The following is a 17,448-nucleotide window of genomic DNA, read 5'->3' as shown; positions in this document are numbered from 1 at the left end:
ACCAAGTCGGCACTTCCGGAGCTGAGCGGTGAGGGAGGGAGCGAAGCTTTCCTGTGTGCACGGCTGCTCCCCATCGCCCTCATGACTGCCTGAGGCCTGCCTTCTGTCGGATCAGCGGCCCCTTTAGATTCTCACAGCAGCGAGAGCCCTGGCCCTGAAGGGACAGTGGGGTATCCTGAGATGGCCAGAGTAGGAGTAGAGTGCACAGGAAATGCAGCGCGTTGCTGGGCCCCGGCGCCAGTGTGCGCTGCGTCCCGAGCTTGGGGCCGCAGCTCCGTCTCTGTGGGGACAGTGGGCCTTCCCCTCAGCAGAATGTCTGTGCCTGCTGGGTGCTCTGAGACCAGGGACGCCTGAATTTGAGCCGCCGCCCCGCCCCCGCCCCGGCTCCGCGTGTCTTCGGGATCTTCTGCTGACGTTTAGTGACGTCTTGCCCTCCCCGCTTCTATCCCCAGTTTCACTCTCATCAGCTGTTCCACATCTTTGTGGTGGCTGGCGCGTTCGTCCACTTCCACGGGGTCTCGAACCTCCAGGAGTTCCGTTTCATGGTCGGCGGAGGCTGCAGCGAAGAGGACGCACTGTGACAGCGGCCAGAGGCCGGGGACGGTGACCCCCACTGGCCCTAACGCCAGTGCCAGAGGAGCCCCACAGTGCGGGGCTTTGTGACGCCCCAGGGCTCCACGTGGTCCGCAACTGGGAAGAGAAAAATAAATCACACCTCACAGGTGGAGAAGACGCGAGATGGCCCAGCCCTGCCTTGTTCTTGGGTCTGGCCGACGGAGGGCGCTCGCGCCGCGGGCACGCTGGCCTCTGTGCTTGTAGCCGGCGGGGCCGTCAGCCGGAGGCCCCTCCTCCTCCCTCCTCTCTCCTTAGAAACGGTGACACCGACCAGTGTTGGCGAACATTTATTATGTCCTCCGAGGGGTGGCAGTGTGATTTTAGATGCCCTTTTGGGAGAACAAAGAAATTAATGTAAATAAGATTTCTAACTTACTGTTTAAATAAAAATTTATATAAATGTTTAAACCACAGGGCTAGGGGAGGGAGGGAGGCTTTTGTATAGAACGAAACACGCGAGAGCCACACGCTGTTCCAGTTTTGCACACGTGACCGCCGGAGGATCAGGCAACAGCCCCAGAATGTATGACGCCCGGCGCCCCGGGTGCCTTCTGCCGGCGGGGACACCTCGGGCCCCGGGGCGGCAGCGTCCCACCCCGCCTGGCGACCCTGCAGAGCGCGAGGCTGGGGCGGCATGTTTGCTGGGGGAAGCGGGGTGTGTGAGATCAAGGCAGTAGTGACGTGTCAGAGTTTGAGCGACTTGTTTGTGCCACCTACCTAGGAACGTCACTGAGGCTGGTGGGGGTTGGGGGAGCGCCTGCAGGGCTTCCCGCATCCTTTGCGGTTGCAGGGGTGAGGATGGGGTGTCTGCAGTGGAGCTCTGGACCACTCTGTATGAGTCCCTCCAGGAGAATCACTGCCTTACCTCCCCCTCAGCCCCTGCCCCCCGCCAGGAGAGAGACCACCTTCCCTGGCACCACGGCTCCTGGCCTGAGGCTAGCCGCACAGGGGCCCAGTGCCTGCCAACTGTGGTGGGGGAGAGTCTCCCTGTGGTGCTGTCCTGGTGCCTGGGGGCTGGGCACGTGAACACAGCCTCACCCCCCTTCACCCCCACCGCCCCGGACAGGGAAGCCAGCAGCACGCCTCTGAGGCGAGAGCCCTTTATCCACCGGTGCTGGGGTGACCAGCACCCAAGAGCCCAGTTTTCTAGGGGTGGTGTGGTAGGAAGGTTTAGAAGGAAGTGATACGTTACTGCCAGGGAGTCTGGTTGGCTCCTTGAGGCTTTGTCTTTGAGGAGCTGCTCAAATAAGGCTGCTTGAGCCCCAAAGGTGTCCTGCGGGGGTGTCAGAGTCTGGTGTGGAGGGCCTGGCTCCTGGGAGGCCTGCACCTGCCCACATATCCCCGAGTCCATTTTTTACTCTCAGCAAAAACTTTTGATGGTTGAATCGCACCCGGGACAGCAGGTGTCAAACGTCAACAAGGTCCTGAGCTGGGCTGGCTGCCTCCCACCAGTGTTTGTGAACATCAGAAGGTCTCCTGTTAACTCAGTGTGGGTTTTTTTCTTGGTTAGCTGTCTCCTTTCCCCTGTGTCTCCAGCAAAACCTGGGAACCAGGAAGCAAGAATCTTTTGTAGAACTCAGGAGTATTTTCGTCCTGAGTGAGGGCACTGCCCCCGGTGCTGGGCGTGCTGGTGCTGTGTGGACAGGTGGGAGAGCAGTATTACCCCTCCAAGGAGCACGGCCCACAAGAGAGTACCCCACCGCACCCCTGGGAGGAGGCTCACTGGGCTTCAGATGTACCCCAGAAGCCAGCCTTGCGTCCGGTCACCTGCCCGGGGAAGCGTGCGGCCCCCGGGACACCTCCAGCAGTCCGGGGCCCAGCCACCCCCCACACACACCCCCCAAAGAGGAGCTGCACCTGGCTCAACACAGCACAAGCCCTTAGAAAGTGACGTGATCACCAACCAGACGTCCCCCCACCCCGACCCCATGACAGCGCCCACCCCGGCCCCTCCCTGGGAAGCGGGTGTGCACCCACCTCCGTGTGTCCTCGAAGCCCCGGCCTGCCTCATGCACGCCTCCGCCTGCTGGGAACCCCACAGGTCGGCGCCTGGATGCCTTACTCTCAGCAGTCAGAGGCTCGCTTGCTCTGTGCAGATGTTCGTTTTCTCTTTGGGCCCTCGGCCGTTTCAGACCTCTGCAGCTTCATCCTCTCACCCATTGAAGAGTGGCCTTCTCAGTATTTCCCCCTTCCCGTTTATAAATTGTCAAAGCCACAAAGCACATTTTTGGGGATCATAGAGGGCTGGGATTTCAGAAGGGCATTTGTGCGATGGCCCCATTCACCATGGGATGTCCCTCCTTGCTGTATTCTCAAACTTCTAATAAAAAAACCAAGTGGAATATGAATGTTTTTTGTTGTGCTTTTTTTTTAAAAAAAGAAAAAACTGCCTCAGCTTCCCTCTTCATAGCTTTTTGTACTTCTTAACTTGAAGCCTTCATTTAGTTACTGAAGCTTAAATTTCTGGAAACATCCCACTCTGAGTGCTGGAGACCATTCTGAAAAGGCTCTCTGTGGACTGACCAACAAATTAATGAAAATTATTAATGGTCAGGATTCTTTGGCCACAAAGGTATTTTCTATACCGAATAGAATATCTCAGGACGCTTCGGGGTTCATCACTCACTGGGCTCCCAGTTTTTTAAAGGTCATATTGTATACTGTGGTTTCCCCAGTGTAGTGTTGAGAGTGTGAAAGTTGAAGATGTTCTCTGGCAGTTTTCATTAGATAAATCTTGTAATTTGTATATTTCACATTTCCATTTAATTTTCCTAACATGTTAATGGCAGGCAGGATGATGATGAGTTAATAAAGAGGGTCCCTGGAGGCTCAGAGGTTAAAGCATCTGCCTGCAATGTGGGAGACCTGGGTTCGATCCCTGGGTCGGGAAGATCCCCTGGAGAAGGAAATGGCAACCCACTCTAGTATTCTTGCCTGGAGGATCCCATGGACAGAGGAGCCTGGTGGGCTGCAGTCCATGGGGTCGCAACCAGTCGGACACGACTGAGCGACTTCACTTTCACTTTCAGTATAAAAACCAGGGCTCGTGCCCAGCTCAAGCCTTCCCGGCCCTCCTTACACTTTGATCATAACTGGGGTCCCAGGCACAAGCGTGGAGGGGAGAGCCAGCTCCAAGGGGCAGTTACTGATTTATCGTTAGAGGTACAAAAATAATACGTAAAGAATGCATCCTGCAAGGGGGTGTGTTAGAGCACTCGACACTTTACGCGGTTGTGACCAGCACCCAGTGGACAGATGTGTTGTTTCACTTGTGTTTTGTAGGTGAGATTACGAGAGACAAGTCTGACTCTTGCGACACGGTCTACACTAAGAGGGAAATTCAGGTCTCATGTAGGGACTTCCTGGCGGTCCAGTGGTTAGGACTCTGGGCTTCCACAGCAGGGGTTGCAGGTTCGATCCCTGGTTGGGAACCTGAGATCCCCTTGCTGCATGGCACGGCCAAAAATAAAAGCCTCGTGTGTTTTGACTGAAAGGTTTTGGGGGTTTGTTAACCTCCTATGTAATTTAAGAGAAGAGAGGAGGTCCCAGCCCTTTTTGCCTTGGGTTTATTTAGTTTTTTTTCCAGGGGAATTTCCAGCATTTGGATGCATTCTGATTTTAAATGTAGGAATAGGTTTTTTGCATAGGGAACCTGGAGGGTGGGACACTGGGTCGTGTCCTGCTTCATTTTTTATGTGGGCCATTTTAAAAGTCTTCATTATTGAGTTTGTTATGGCATTGCTTCTCCTTTATGTTTTGATTTTTGTGGATACGAGGCATGTGGGACCTTAGTCCCCAGCCAGGGATTGAATCTGCATCCAAAGGCCAGGTCTTAACTGCCAAGGAAGCCCCTCCCATCCTGCTTGAGGCCTACAGACACCCCCTGGCTTTCCCAAACCCTTTGCTGAACTGTCTGTAGGCGCCCTTTTCACGGTGATACCCGTGGTGCCAGAAAGGAAGTGGATGAGGGCGTCTTTGAATCCTGGCCTGACAGTTGCTCGGGCTCCCTGGCCTGGAGGTGGCTGTGGGCGCTATTGCGCCTGTGAGTAACCCCTGGCCTCCAAGTGTCCTACTCGGTCAGGGCTCAAGCGCTGACCCCACGCCCTGTGTCCTCTCTGTCCTCCTGGGCGGTTTTCCTGCCCCCAGCCCCATGACCTGCAGCACCCTGGCCTAGTGTGACTCTGCCTTCGGTGGTGATGGCGGGAGCCTAGCTGGGCAGGAAGGATGGCCTGTCACTGCCGCCCTGGCCTGGGGACAGTGCCCGGGGCTGCCGAGACAGCTGCTTTCTCAGCTGTGAGCTCGTCCCTGCCCCACCCCAAGTCAGCATCCCTCACTCGAGCCGCAGGGATGGGCCGGCGTCGACGCCAAGCTCTTGCCCTCATTCTTCCCCGAGTCTGCATGTTTGACTTGGAGACATGCACTCCCTCGCCCTCCGGAATGAACTCCCGCTGGACGTCGTGCAGCGGTGCTCAGGCCTTTTGTTTCAGCAGCGCTGGCACTAGAGCACGCTCAGAGGTGACTTAGGAGCCGGCACACCCCTGCCCCGAGGACAGAGCTGGCAGCCCTGGCACCCTCGGGCATCCACAGGCTTTTTTTTAGGAGAAGGGACTTCAGGACTCTCTCCTCCAGAATCTGGTCATCCATTCAGTGACTTTGGTTTTAACTTTGTTGGTCTGAGCTTCCCTGGTGGCTCAGACGGTAAAGTGTCTGCCTGCAATGCGGGAGACCTGGGTTCAATCCTGGGGTCGGGCAGATCCCCCGGAGAAGGAAATGGCAACCCACTCCAGTATTCTTGCCTGGCAAATTCTGTGGACTGAGGAGCCTGGCGGGCTACAGTCCATGGGGTCACAAAGAGTCGGACACGACTGAGCGACTTCACTTGTTGGTCTGAAACCAAGGTGACGGCTCTTTAGCACGAACTAGGCTGCCACCTGCTGTCCTCTGGGCCGTGGTGGTGGTGGTGGTGGGTGGCAGAGGGTTAGAACCACCAAAATAGAAAAGGGCAAGAACAGCTCTGACCTCTGAAGGCAGGGCTTATGTTCTCTTCTCCCAGGTGAAGAGCAGTTTTATTGTAACCACGGCTTTTGCTTCCATTGGTTCTGACAGGGAGTCCTGGCCCCACAGCCCCCTCCTGGCCACACAGAGACAGGGCTGAGGCTGGGAGCGGCCCCAGTACTTCCTAAGCTTGGTTTTTAAATTGTGTGGCCAAGAGCGTCAATAAATTGCCTGAAAAGACTCTTCCTGGTTGTGGGGAGGGGGAATAGAATGCTGTCCTGGAGAGAGGTTAGAGGTCAAGGTCTGGACATGCTCCGATGCCCCAGAAGGGCACGGCGAGGGAGGGGCTGTCGCCTGGGGGGCTCTGTGACGTGAAGGTGGGGAGTTGAGCTGAGGGGGTGGGAGGCGGGCCCCCTGCTGCCTCCTTGCCCACCTGCACCCTGCGGGCACCTGTGACCTTGCCTGTTGTTCCAACGTCCTTTCTCCCTCCCCTCTGCCAGGAAAGCAGGTGCTTCAGAGGAGAGCCGGTGACACGCTGTGGGGGCCGACCGCAGGCCACGAGGTTTCAGGTTCAGGACTCGGACACCACGTGCACGCCTCGCACATCGTGGTCACCTCTTGCAGGGAGGCCGGCTGAACGTAGAGAGCAGAGGCCACCCCAGGGTTTCTGCATGGTTCTGCCTTCAGCGTCGCTCCCACCGTGGGGACCGCAGTCCCTGGGGAGCCAGGTCTGCGTGGGAGGAAGCCGCGGCCCCGAGACCCCTGGGTGGGGGGCGTGCCCAGATGCATCCGTCTCCCCCACTGGACTCCAATTTGCAAATGGGAATGCTCCCCAAAGCTCCAGCTCCAAGGCCAGAGTCAGGTGGTTTCTCTTGTAGATCATCAGCCAGAAAAAGACCACCCTGGGTCCTTGGGCGTCCAGGGGGTCTGGAGCCTTCAGGATCCCCCTGACTACACCTCCCTGAAGACCAGTCTTTTGCTAGGACGCCTCTGGCTGCAGCTGGTCCTGCGCCCTGGCCTGGACTCACATCCTTCTCCAGTGCAGCAGCTGTATCACTAACCTACTAGCTTCTTCTTAGAAAGAGGCAAATGGTAAGTCAGGGCTTTGCAAAGACATTTATAGAAACTTTTTTAATAGCAATAGTTTGTGGGCATCACACGTAGCCATGTTCATGTAAAGGACCTGCCTTCTCTCTCTCTCATGCACGCGTGCGCACACACACACGCACACATACACACACACCTTTTTTGAGCTTCAACTGTGAGACTGAGCTGCTCTGCTGTATACCTCACCCTGGGGCAGCTACATTCTGGTGGGAAGCGTTCCTGCCCTCCTCCCCTCTCTGCCCTCAGCCTCATTCCTCTCCTCCTTCTCAGGACTTTAAGTCCTTGGATTCTACTGAAGACCAACCAGGCTCATTAGAAAGAGCTGCCCTGTCTCTAGCTGGGTCTGGATATCTGGGGGAATAGATGGAACTAAAGCTCTCTGGTCTTGGTCCAGGTTGAGCTCATGCTGGACTCCCCAAGAGGAGGTTCGGAAGACTGCCCACTGAGACGTGGGGTAGAGGGTACCGGGCACCCCGGAAGGTCTTCAGGACGGGTTTCTGACTCCACCAGCAATCTCAGGAGGTCCACGATGGACGAGCACGGCCCTGGGCAAGAACCCAGCTGTAGAGTGCCAGACAGCACGGTGGACTGCTGACTTCCCAGTGTCAAAGCAGGCCTGACGGGGCGGGGTCACCGCAGCAGCTGGGGTGGCAGCACCCAGGCCCACAGAGGCAGCAGGAGCAGGGGGAGTGAGGCCGAGGTGTCTGAGGCGCCTCCGCAGTCCTGGGCATTCTCCTGTGGACCCAGAGCACTCGCAGTGAGGTACCAGTCCAGGCAGAGGCGACCAGGAGACTGGGAGTCAGGAGGGAGGTTCTGGGACTAAGAGGGACCGAGGGCTGAGGGAGAGGGGAGTTCCAGCAAGTGGAGGGAGCCCTGGCCCCCCACCCCCTGCTTCTAGGAGAAGGAAGATGGAAGGGCTGTGGAGTTATCCTCTTAGAGTGACTGCAGGGAAGCCCGGCACTCTGGGAGCATCCTGGCTGTGGATTCAGCGTGTCTAGCAAGGACGACTAGACAAGGAGTACAAGAAGGACTAGCAAGGAGTACAAGAAGCCCAACTACGGTGTTCAGGGCTGGTCACCACAGTATTATGTGCCTAACGGTTTCCTCCTACCCGCCCAGACCCTGTGGATCCAAGTGCAATGGGGGCGATGTGGAGAAGCTGTGTTTAAGTTTGCCAAGGGCCTGGCCCCTGGGAGACCAGGTCTCATAAAAACACTGCCGGGTCCCTCCCTGCATGAATGGACATGGATGGGGGTTCCAGAAGTGCCCTCACAGCTGCACACTGGGTGTCCAGTGCTCTCACGTCTGAAGGGTACAGGCTTGGGCCGAGGTTTGGGGATGAAGACCCCCCCCAGCCCCCACCTCTGGATGGAAGGCATGGCAGGCGTCCGGGCGCCGGCGGAGCTTCTGGGAACGCATCCTGTCACACTTGACAGAGGCGTTATGTGCAGAGGTCACTGTTAAGGTGAACACAGCTGAGGCAGAGATGACGCTGGAGCCTGTGTGTGTGACAGTCTCTCAGTCGTGTTCGACTCTGCGACCCCAAGGGCTGTAGCCCGCCAGGCTCCTCTGTCCATGGGATTCTCCAGGCAAGAGTACTGGAGTGGGTTGCCTTTCCCTTCTCCAGGGGATCTTCTCGACCCAGGGATCGAACTTAGGTCTTCCGCACTGCAGGCAGATTCTCTACTGTCTGAGCCACCAGGGAAGCCCAAGAATACTGGAGTGGGTAGCCATTCCCTTCTCCAGGGGATCTTCCTGACCCAGGGATCGAACTCAGGTCTCCCGCATTGCGGGTAGATTCTTAACTGTCTGAGCCACCCGGGAGCCTCTGGGGACTCAGTTCTGGAACCTCTGGTGGGACTGGCTGCCTCACTGCCTTCTGGGGTCAGAGGTCAGCCCTCGGAACCCCAGAAGGCAGTGAACCGTGGGAAGGGCAGGGTGTTGGTGGTGAGGGTGGCTGGCCCCACCTTTCTAGATCTGAGCCCCTCGGTGATGACCCGCCCTCCACCCTCCCCCGCCCAACACAGGCTGGAGCCCCAGAGGATATATTTGACCTCCTCCGCCTCCCGCAGCACTGGCGGGAAGATGCTGCAGTCACAGGTGCGGTCCGTCACCAGGAGCAGGAGGTTGCTGCTGGGGACCTGCTGCATCACAAACGCCCTGAGGACACGAGAGAGGTTGGCCCGTGGAGGCTCCGAGCAGCCGGACGCTGGGCTTCAGGGAGGCTCTTCTGGAGAGGGCGCGAGGGCTTGGGGGCCCAGGTTAGCCCCCTGGTGGGAGGCAACCTGGTTTACATCTCCCACAAGCCTTTACAGCTGCCCTGCTCCTTTCTTAGCAGATTGGAGGGAAGGAAGCCCAGACATCTAGGGGGATGGGAGTCTTCACTGACGTCCGCGGGGAACACAGGCCTAAGTCAAGACTATCAAGTAAAGGCTGGTGTGGAGGGGCCGGCCCCCAGCGGGGTTACAGTGCTCAGGCTTGGCCACAAGGTGGCGCCCCAGGCCCACATGCTGCCTGACTGGGAGCCGGGTGGGTGCAAGCCAGTTGCAGTCACTGGCTCAGCCAGTGCTTTGGCCACTGACACTGCCCGTAGGCATTTCCTACGGGGTAGAGGACTTCATACCTGCACGTGCACACACACAACACATCCACGTGCCCATACACACGTGCACAACAGACTCACATGTACATATTCAACCTTCTTCATACCATACGAAGTTGGTATTATCCCTGTTTTGCAGATGGGAAAGCTGACTCCTCTGGGTAAAGTGATGCACCCAAGGTCACCAGTTCCTCTTCAAGCAAGTCTGTCTACTCTGAGGCCTTGGCTTTACCCACACTGTTCGCTGTGTCCACCCTGCCAGCCTCCGAGATAAGTGTACAAATAACTACATTCCTGTGAAACCGGCTGTGTGAGTCCTACAATGACTGCCTGCCTGCAAAAGATGGGCTGGCTGTGTCTGAGGCCAGGGTCCCAGGCGTCCCACTGGAAGGCAGTTTGCTTGTGCCCTGAATCTCAGGGACATCCTGGAAGCCCCTGGGGAGTGGCATGCTGGCAAGTGGACAGCCTAGGGGAGGCCATCTCCTCCGGGTGAGGATGGAACATCCCGGGGGTGGGCGGTGGCCCGAGGTCGGGGTGGGAGTGAGCAGCACGGAACTTTGAGCCAGGCCTCCTGGCCTCCCTGGGCCAGAGCCTGGCCTCCCCGTGGGAGCTCGGGCAGAGGTATCAGGTGCCCCAGCCACCCCTGAAACGTCCTCCAGCCTCCTGGTCCTCTGCGTGGACAGATGTCTAAGCGAGAGCTGGCCCTCCTTCCCCGAGTCTGCCCTGGCCTCAGGGCCATCTCTCCTGTCTGTCAACATGGACATTATGCTAGCCCTGTCCCCACCTGGCTGCCATGCTCTGGGCCGAGGCCTGTGTCCCTCCACTGAGGAAGCGGGCACAGAGGCCTTGCCATGGGGACCCCACCCGGCTCCCTCCCCTCCCCGCTCACTTCTGGCAGGCGCGGCACTCCACGGTGCCGTTGGCCTCCCGCACGGCCGTCTGGTGGACGAACACGGGGTAGGCGGTATCACAGGGCTGCAGCAGGTCCTGCTTCTTGTGCTTGTGGGCTGCGGAAACACAGAAGGGTGTGGACGTGGGGCCTCGGTCACCCTCGTAGGGGTGGGCATCGACAGCCTGGGCAGTGTGGTCACTGCGCCAGGAGGAAGATGCTCCGTCCACTGGCAGATGGCAAGCCATCAGGACTTGGGGGGCGGGGGAGAGGGAGCAGCTGAATGTGAGTGACGCCCTGGGTGACCCTGGGTACGCCTGGCTCTCTCCTCACAGTCAGCGGTGATGTCCAGGGCCTTGGAGGAGGTCAGGGTGTGGGGGGCCTGGGGGACGACAGCCCTGCTCCCTGTGGACGGTCCAGCGGGTGCTCTGCAGACACAGCTCCCGGACAAGCCGTGGGCCTCCCCCCGCAACTGACCCCATGGTCACTTAGAAGTGGGCGGGGGGCCCAGTGCCCAGACTTCCTGGACTCCTCAGTGGGGCCTGTGTGGTCACTCAAACGGGCTCAGAAAGGACTCAGCAAACTCAGAGGCCTGGCAGTTGCCCTGGAGGACCCATGTCCACTCCTGGGTGAGCAGATAGCTGTTCCCTGTGTGGGGCCTTGGCCTCTGGACCACAGGACACTGCCTTCTGGCGTCGTCAGAGCTATTGCCCAGAAGAGGGCTGGAGGGTTCCGTTTTCCCTGGGGCAGGGCTGTGATCGTGTGGGATGAGGTCTGGACTACGCACCCTCCCCTAAGGAGCAAGGCTCTAAGTTGGGAGGGGCCTTCATTGTTGAGGAGTCCTGGAAGGAGAGAGGTTCCTGGGACCCTCCCAGCCCAGCACTGGGGCTCCTCGGCCGCTCTACTTACAATGATGGAAGACGGTCTTGGCTGTCCAGGACGTGTGGCCCAGCACGGGGTGGCGATGATGGTGATGATGGTGGTGTCACATGGTGTAGGCATGATGTCACATGGAATGGATGATGTCACGGGAATGGTCAACATTACATGGGATGGATGATGTCACATGGATGATGTCATATATGATGGATGACGTCACACGGGATGGATGATGTCACATGGGATGGATGATGGAACACGGATGATGTCACACAGGTCCGTGGTGTCCCGAGATGGTATGGCGTCACACAGAGGTGAGGGAAGGTGATGGAGAGGCCGACAGGACGGACGTGAGCAGTGGGCCCTCTGCAGTCCCCTCCCCACAAGTGGCAGCTGGAATGATGCTGGGCTCTGGGCTCTGGGCTCCCGCAACCGAGCACTCACCCTCAGCCCTGTGGTCCCCACGCCAGGAGCCCCAGGCCCTCCACTCCAGCAGGAGCCTGTCGGATAGAAGCGGTCAGAGACCTGATTGCCCTCCTCACTGGTCCCCGGGCTGTCTGCCCCTCCCTGCAGGGAACCCTTGTCCGGAGGCTCCTGGGGTGCAGAGGCCCTCCCCTGGCAGCTGCATGTAGGAGGGGGCATTGTATGTGCCTGGCTGGTTCCACCCCGGACCTCAGCCTCCTCCTCTGGGGTTGTGGGGACCTCAAGCAGCTCCCTTCAAGGGGCCCCCTCATAGCCCACCCCTGTGTGAAGTCCCCAGCCCCTCACTCACAGCAGGAGCTCGTTCATCAGCCACCTGGTAGCCGACAGGATGGCAGAGATGGGCTGGGGGGAGAGGGGGTGCACTGTGAGCCCCGGGCTCCCCCCACCCCATCCCAGCAATGGGATCAGCAGAAAGCTGTTCTGGGAAATTCCTGCTGTAGAGCGGATGAGGGGATAACGCCAGTCATCACCCTGGGTGGCGTCTATGGGATCCCTGATGGGTTGTGGACCGTGCGGGGGTGAGGGTGGGAACCAGGCAAGAAGGCAGCTGCAGCTGTCCCTCTGCTGGAGCAGTTGCCCTGAGCCCCCCTGCCCTGTCAGATAAGATCTGGGAGGGAGCGGACTATGGGTGATGGGGGGCAGTGGGAGAGGGCCAAGGTGGGCCCTGGTTCCTGGAGAGAAAGGGACAGGCCACCATCTGGTGGAGGGAAGCCCCAGGGGGACACTCACGCTGACCAGGGGCTGGGAGGCGCTGTGGTGGTGGGTTGGGGGTCTGCACATGGCCTGGTAGTCGTACATGGTCACTCTGAAGCCAGAAATGGGACAGGGTGAGTCCAGACCCCACCCGTATTCCACCCCCACCCTGCCCCGGGAGACTTTGCAGCAGGGTTTTCGTCCGCAGGTCAGAAAATGACATTTCTGGGCTCGGGCTGTTCAAAGACCAGGGACAGCAGACCTAGCTCTCCCTCTCAGGCGGACCCCAGCCCTTCCCACCCCCACAGGCCTCGGGCCTAAAGAGGTTGCTCTGCAGCCCTGGGGGTCCCTGTGTGGTTCTGAGGTTGGGATCTAAGATGCATCTGATCTGTTTAGCATCTGACCCTGCCTCCTCTCTATGTGTTCAGGGAGGGGGGTGCCTGCCCCACTTACTGGCTGAACACCCCCATGCTGAGCAGCTGGGTCACAAGCGCACCGTCTACCTCCCCCAGGAATCGGCCCACCTGTGAGGGCAAGAAGATGGGGAGAGGGAGGGACAGGGGGTTGCTCCAAGCTCCACACTTCACCTGCATCTGGGCTTCCCCTCCTGGGGCTTAGTAAGTATGTGTGGGGAGGTTATACTTTCTCCTCGGCCCTTCTGGGTCTAAGGGGGTCCTGGGTGTGTGGCCAGCCAGTGTGATGGGGCACCTCCAGGCCAGGCTGGCCGGTGAGGATGGACTTTCCCACCCGGGAGGTCCAGAGGAGGGGAGAGAGTGTCCAGACCCTGGCCCCACGGAGGCTGGGAGGGTGGGCGCTGAGGTATGAGCGTGTGCCTCGAACTCACATGCAAAAAGGTGCCTCCAGGGCAACAGGCCCACCTGATGGGGTTGGTGCTCTCAGAAGAGACCCCAGGGGGCTCCCTGCCCCTTGCCGCTGGGGACACACTGAGAACCCTGCCACCCGGGGGGGCCCCCTCGGGCTCCAGCTCCTACAGCTGTAAGAAGAACATCTTTGTGGTTCGTGAGCTGCCCCGTCTGTGGGCTCTTCTCCGGATGTCTGAATGAACTAAGGTGGGTGGAGGGGGAGGCAGACAGGAGCAGGTGGTGAGGGGCAGGAAGGGGCTCAGGACTCTGGGGTGGGCCCCCAGGGCAAGGCTGCAGACAAAACCAGAGGGCCTCGGGGAACCCCCCCACCAATAGAGTGGTGGAGACAAAACAGAGGACATCTGAGGTGAAAAGGCTGGATCCTGAGATCTCTCAGTGCCAGCTATGGTTTCAGACTGTCTACTGATTGTCTCTGGGCAAGGATTATTGCTTCCGGCCTTTTTGACGGTAGAAGTCACTGGGCGATGTGACCGCCCCCGCCCCTCCAGTTCTGCCTCTGAGCGCCTTACCTCCTGGGGCCTCTCAGAGATCAGGATGAACCCGTTGTTGTCGACGACGAAGCAGTCCAGGTCCTGGGGAGAAGCCCAGAAGGAGGTCAAGGCCAGGCCCTAACACTGACCCCTAGTCTTGCTGCCTGCCCGCTGGACCATGTGGGGAGGCCTCCACATGGAGCCCTGGCTGGGGAGGAGGGGCTGGCCCATCAGGGGGACACGGGTGGGGGCTGTCCCTCCCCCCTTCCCGCTGGGGAGGCACTCACGCTGTCCTGGCAGTTCTCTGGGCACGGCCCCTCCGCGGCACCACACTGGAGGGAAGGGCAGAGCTGTGAGTTGTGTATCCATGTGTGTGCGTGTGAGTGTGTGATGTGTGGTGCAATGTATGTGATGTGTGTGTGTGATATGTGATGTGTGACGTGTGTGTGATGTGTGTGTGATGTGATGTTTGATGTGTGTGTGTGATGTGTGACGTGTGTGTGATGTGATGTGTGTGATGTGTGACGTGTGTGTGACGTGTGTGTGATGTGATGTGTGATGTGCGTGTGTTATGTGTGTGTGATGTGATGTGTGTGGTGTGTGATGTGTGTGATATGTTTGTGCATGGTATGGATGTGTGTGTGTGATGTGTGTGATGTGTGTGTATGATGTGTTTGTGATGTGATGTGTGTGTGTGATGTGTGTGATGTGATGTGTGTGGTGTGTGATGTGTGTGATGTGTGTGTGTGGTGTGTGTGATGTGATATGTGTGGTGTGTGATGTGCGTAATGTGTTTGTGCATGGTATGTATGTGTGTGATGTGTGTGTGATTGTGTGATGTGTGTGGTGTGTGATGTGTGTGATGTGTTTGTGCATGGTATATATGTGTGTGGTGTGTGTGTGATGTGTGTGTGGTGTGTGTGTGATGTGTGTGATGTGTGTGTGTGATGTGTGTGGTGTGTGATGTGTGTGATGTGTTTGTGCATGGTATGTATGTGTGTGGTGTGTGTGTGATGTGTGTGTGGTGTGTGTGATATGTGTGATGTGATGTGTGTGGTGTGTGATGTGTGTGGTGTATGATGTGTGTGATGTGCGTGATGTGTTTGTGCATGGTATGTATGTGATTGTGTGATGTGTGTGATGTGTGTGTGATGTGATGTGTGTGGTGTGTGATGTGTGTGATGTGTTTGTGCATGGTATGTATGTGTGTGGTGTGTGTGTGATGTGTGTGATGTGATGTGTGTAGTGTGTGATGTGTGTGATGTCTGTGTGATGTGTTTGTGCATGGTATGTGTGTGTGGTGTGTGTGTGATGTGTGTGTGTGTGATGTGTATGTGTGATGTGTGTGTGTGGTGTGATGTGTGTGGTGTGTGATGTGATGTGCGTGGTGTGTGATGTGTTTGTGCATGGTATGTATGTGTGTGGTGTGTGTGTGATGTGTGTGATGTGATGTGTGTGGTGTGTGATGTGTGTGATGTCTGTGTGATGTGTTTGTGCATGGTATGTGTGTGTGATGTGTGTGTGTGATGTGTGTGTGTGTGATGTGTATGTGTGATTGTGTGATGTGTGTGTGTGGTGTGTGATGTGATGTGTGTGGTGTGTGATGTGTGTGATATCTGTGTGATGTGTTTGTGCATGGTATGTGTGTGTGTGGTGTGTGTGTGGTGAGTGTGTGTGTGATGGGTGTGTGTGATGTGTATGTGTGATTGTGTGATATGTGTGTGTGATGTATGTGTGATGTGATGTGTGTGGTGTGTTATGTGTGTGATGTGTTTGTGCATGGTATGTATGTGTGTGGTGTATGTTTAATGCGTGTGTGATGTGTGTGTGTGATGCGTGTGATGTGTGTGTGATGTGATGTGTGTGGTGTGTGATGTGTGTGTGTGGTGTGTGTGTGTGATGTGTGTGATGTGATGTGTGTGGTGTGTGATGTGATGTGTGTGGTGTGTGATGTGTGTGATATCTGTGTGATGTGTTTGTGCATGGTATGTGTGTGTGTGATGTGTGTGTGGTGTGTGTGATGTGTGACGTGTGTGTGATGTGATGTGTGTGATGTGTGTGATGTTTGTGCATGGTATGTATGTGTGTGATGTGTGTGTGGTGTGTGTGGTGTGTGTGGTGTGTGGTGTGTGTGTGATGTGTGTGGTGTGTGATATGTGTGTGGTGTGTGATATGTGTGATATCTGTGTGATGTGTTTGTGCATGGTATGTGTGTGGTTTGTGTGGTGTGTGATGTGTGACGTGTGTGTGATGTGTGTGCATGGTATGTATGTGTGTGGTGTGTGTGTGATGTGTGTGGTGTGTGTGTGATGTGTGTGTGCATGGTATGTATGTGTGTGGTGTGTGTGGGGAATGGAGCCCAAAGGACACCTGTGGTGTGCATGCAGGGGTCACATGCCTGTGTGGTGAGTGTGGTGTGTGCACACGGGGGATGTGTGTGGTGTAACATGTGTATGGTGTGTTCCTGTCGTGTGTGCCCTGTGTATGTGCACGGGGGGTCCGGGGCTGAGATGCGGGCAGGACCTTGGTGGCAGCAGCTCAGGTGCACAGGTCGGGGTCCTCACCCTGAGTGGCCCACCCACACCCCCACACCCACCTGCCGGGTGGCGGCCCAGAAGCTGTGCTGCAGGAATTCCATCCTCATCTGGACGCCCACGGCTGCCGGGGAGCGGGGCGGGGGTGCAGCGAAGAGATGGTGAGAGAGGTGTTGGATCCCAGTCCAAGGGAGGAGGTGTATCCACAGAGGGCTGGGGGCACCTGGCAGCCTGGGCTGGGGGCGGGCGTGTGGCTCGGTCTCTCCAGAGCCAACAACACCAGAAAACACCCCAAGATGTGATGATGAGGTCAAGGAGCTGGGAGTTCAAGGTGGGTGCCCGGGGAGGTGGTCCCACTTTCCCGCTGAGACCCAGGTTGGAGTCCAGGGCCCTGTGGGAGCGACACCCCTCCACCAGCCCGCTCAGGCCCCCGCGTAAGAGGCTAAGAGGCTCCTCCTTACAAAGCAGGACCCAGTGAGCAGGCCTGCAGGAGGCTCCCAGCCCCGGAAAACCCAGCTCGATGCCGCTGCTCACAAGAGCCACCATGCCTCTCTGGTCCCCAGACAGGCTGGGAGAATGCGAGGTAGTGCCCAGAGGCTGGGAGAAATCTGGGCCCAGAGAATAGGAAGACAGGCAATTTGTAGAGAAAGAGAAAGCGTAAGGAAACGAGGCTGCTTCCTACCATCAGGGATGAAGATAAGAGACAATCCCCTGGGTGTCAGACAGCTAAAGTCCCGAGCTTGAGTCCACATGGTAGACAGCTCGGGGGGAGGGGGGGATCCACGCCCAAGTCACTGGCCCCTAAACACGAAGAAGACCTACCGCCCAGGGTCTCTAAGGCCCCTGGCTGCTCTCTCCTCTGGGCCTGTCGTGAGTCCCTGTCGGGAGGGCTCTGATGGACCTGGGCAAGCCCCCTCGAGGTCTGCGGCTCCTTCCTCTGTGAAACGGGGACGGGTCAGGGTCCCCAGCATTCTGCCATGTTCACGAGACCACGTCACCCCAACGGGGAGATTTCCCACCACAATCGGGGGCTTTTTTGCTCCTGTCAGGTCTGGGGTGGGTGTGTATGAAAGGAGTGGGTGGGAAGGAGACAGGACGCTCCCCTCCTCCATTTCTCCCTACGACTGCAGGAGGCCCCTCAGCCATACCCCTCATTTTTCCTGTTACAACCTCCCCTGATGCTCATTTTATTTATTCATTTTTAGTCTTTTGGCTGTGCCCCAGGGCATGCAGGATCTCAGTTCCCTGACTGAGGAGCGAGCCTGCACCCCCTCTACTGGCAGCCTGGTCTGAACCA

At 57.7% G+C, this 17,448-nt stretch overlaps 2 protein-coding genes and 1 long non-coding RNA gene across 3 annotated transcripts in view; 2 read left to right on the top strand and 1 right to left on the bottom strand.

The window, feature by feature from the left end:
* ADIPOR2 (adiponectin receptor 2) overlaps window positions 1-2,963 on the top strand; it is a 44,887-nt gene extending 41,924 nt beyond the window's left edge. The window contains exon 8 of the mRNA XM_006069913.4: window positions 453-2,963. Within this exon, the coding sequence (XP_006069975.3) occupies window positions 453-581 (129 nt within the window). The 3' untranslated portion in view covers window positions 582-2,963. The remainder of the gene's footprint in view (window positions 1-452) is intronic.
* A 4,356-nt stretch (window positions 2,964-7,319) lies between these two features.
* CACNA2D4 (calcium voltage-gated channel auxiliary subunit alpha2delta 4) overlaps window positions 7,320-17,448 on the bottom strand; it is a 70,263-nt gene continuing 60,134 nt past the window's right edge. The window contains exons 27-38 of the mRNA XM_044940920.2: window positions 16,214-16,275; window positions 13,905-13,949; window positions 13,657-13,719; window positions 12,717-12,787; window positions 12,300-12,375; window positions 11,860-11,912; window positions 11,532-11,587; window positions 11,118-11,138; window positions 10,209-10,326; window positions 8,765-8,877; window positions 8,080-8,162; window positions 7,320-7,452 (exon numbers count right to left, since the gene is read on the bottom strand). Coding sequence (XP_044796855.2) covers window positions 7,348-7,452; window positions 8,080-8,162; window positions 8,765-8,877; window positions 10,209-10,326; window positions 11,118-11,138; window positions 11,532-11,587; window positions 11,860-11,912; window positions 12,300-12,375; window positions 12,717-12,787; window positions 13,657-13,719; window positions 13,905-13,949; window positions 16,214-16,275 — 866 coding nt within the window. The 3' untranslated portion in view covers window positions 7,320-7,347. The remainder of the gene's footprint in view (window positions 7,453-8,079; window positions 8,163-8,764; window positions 8,878-10,208; window positions 10,327-11,117; window positions 11,139-11,531; window positions 11,588-11,859; window positions 11,913-12,299; window positions 12,376-12,716; window positions 12,788-13,656; window positions 13,720-13,904; window positions 13,950-16,213; window positions 16,276-17,448) is intronic.
* LOC123333179 lies at window positions 8,416-9,626 on the top strand. The gene is made up of 2 exons (XR_006640911.1): window positions 8,416-8,817; window positions 9,459-9,626. It is a non-coding gene; the product is annotated as an uncharacterized LOC123333179 (long non-coding RNA).

This window comes from Bubalus bubalis, chromosome 4, assembly GCF_019923935.1.
Source record: "Bubalus bubalis isolate 160015118507 breed Murrah chromosome 4, NDDB_SH_1, whole genome shotgun sequence".
In the NCBI taxonomy this organism is placed as follows: domain Eukaryota; kingdom Metazoa; phylum Chordata; class Mammalia; order Artiodactyla; family Bovidae; genus Bubalus; species Bubalus bubalis.
Note: the sequence above shows the minus strand (reverse complement) of the source record. Positions and strands in the feature narration are given on the sequence as shown.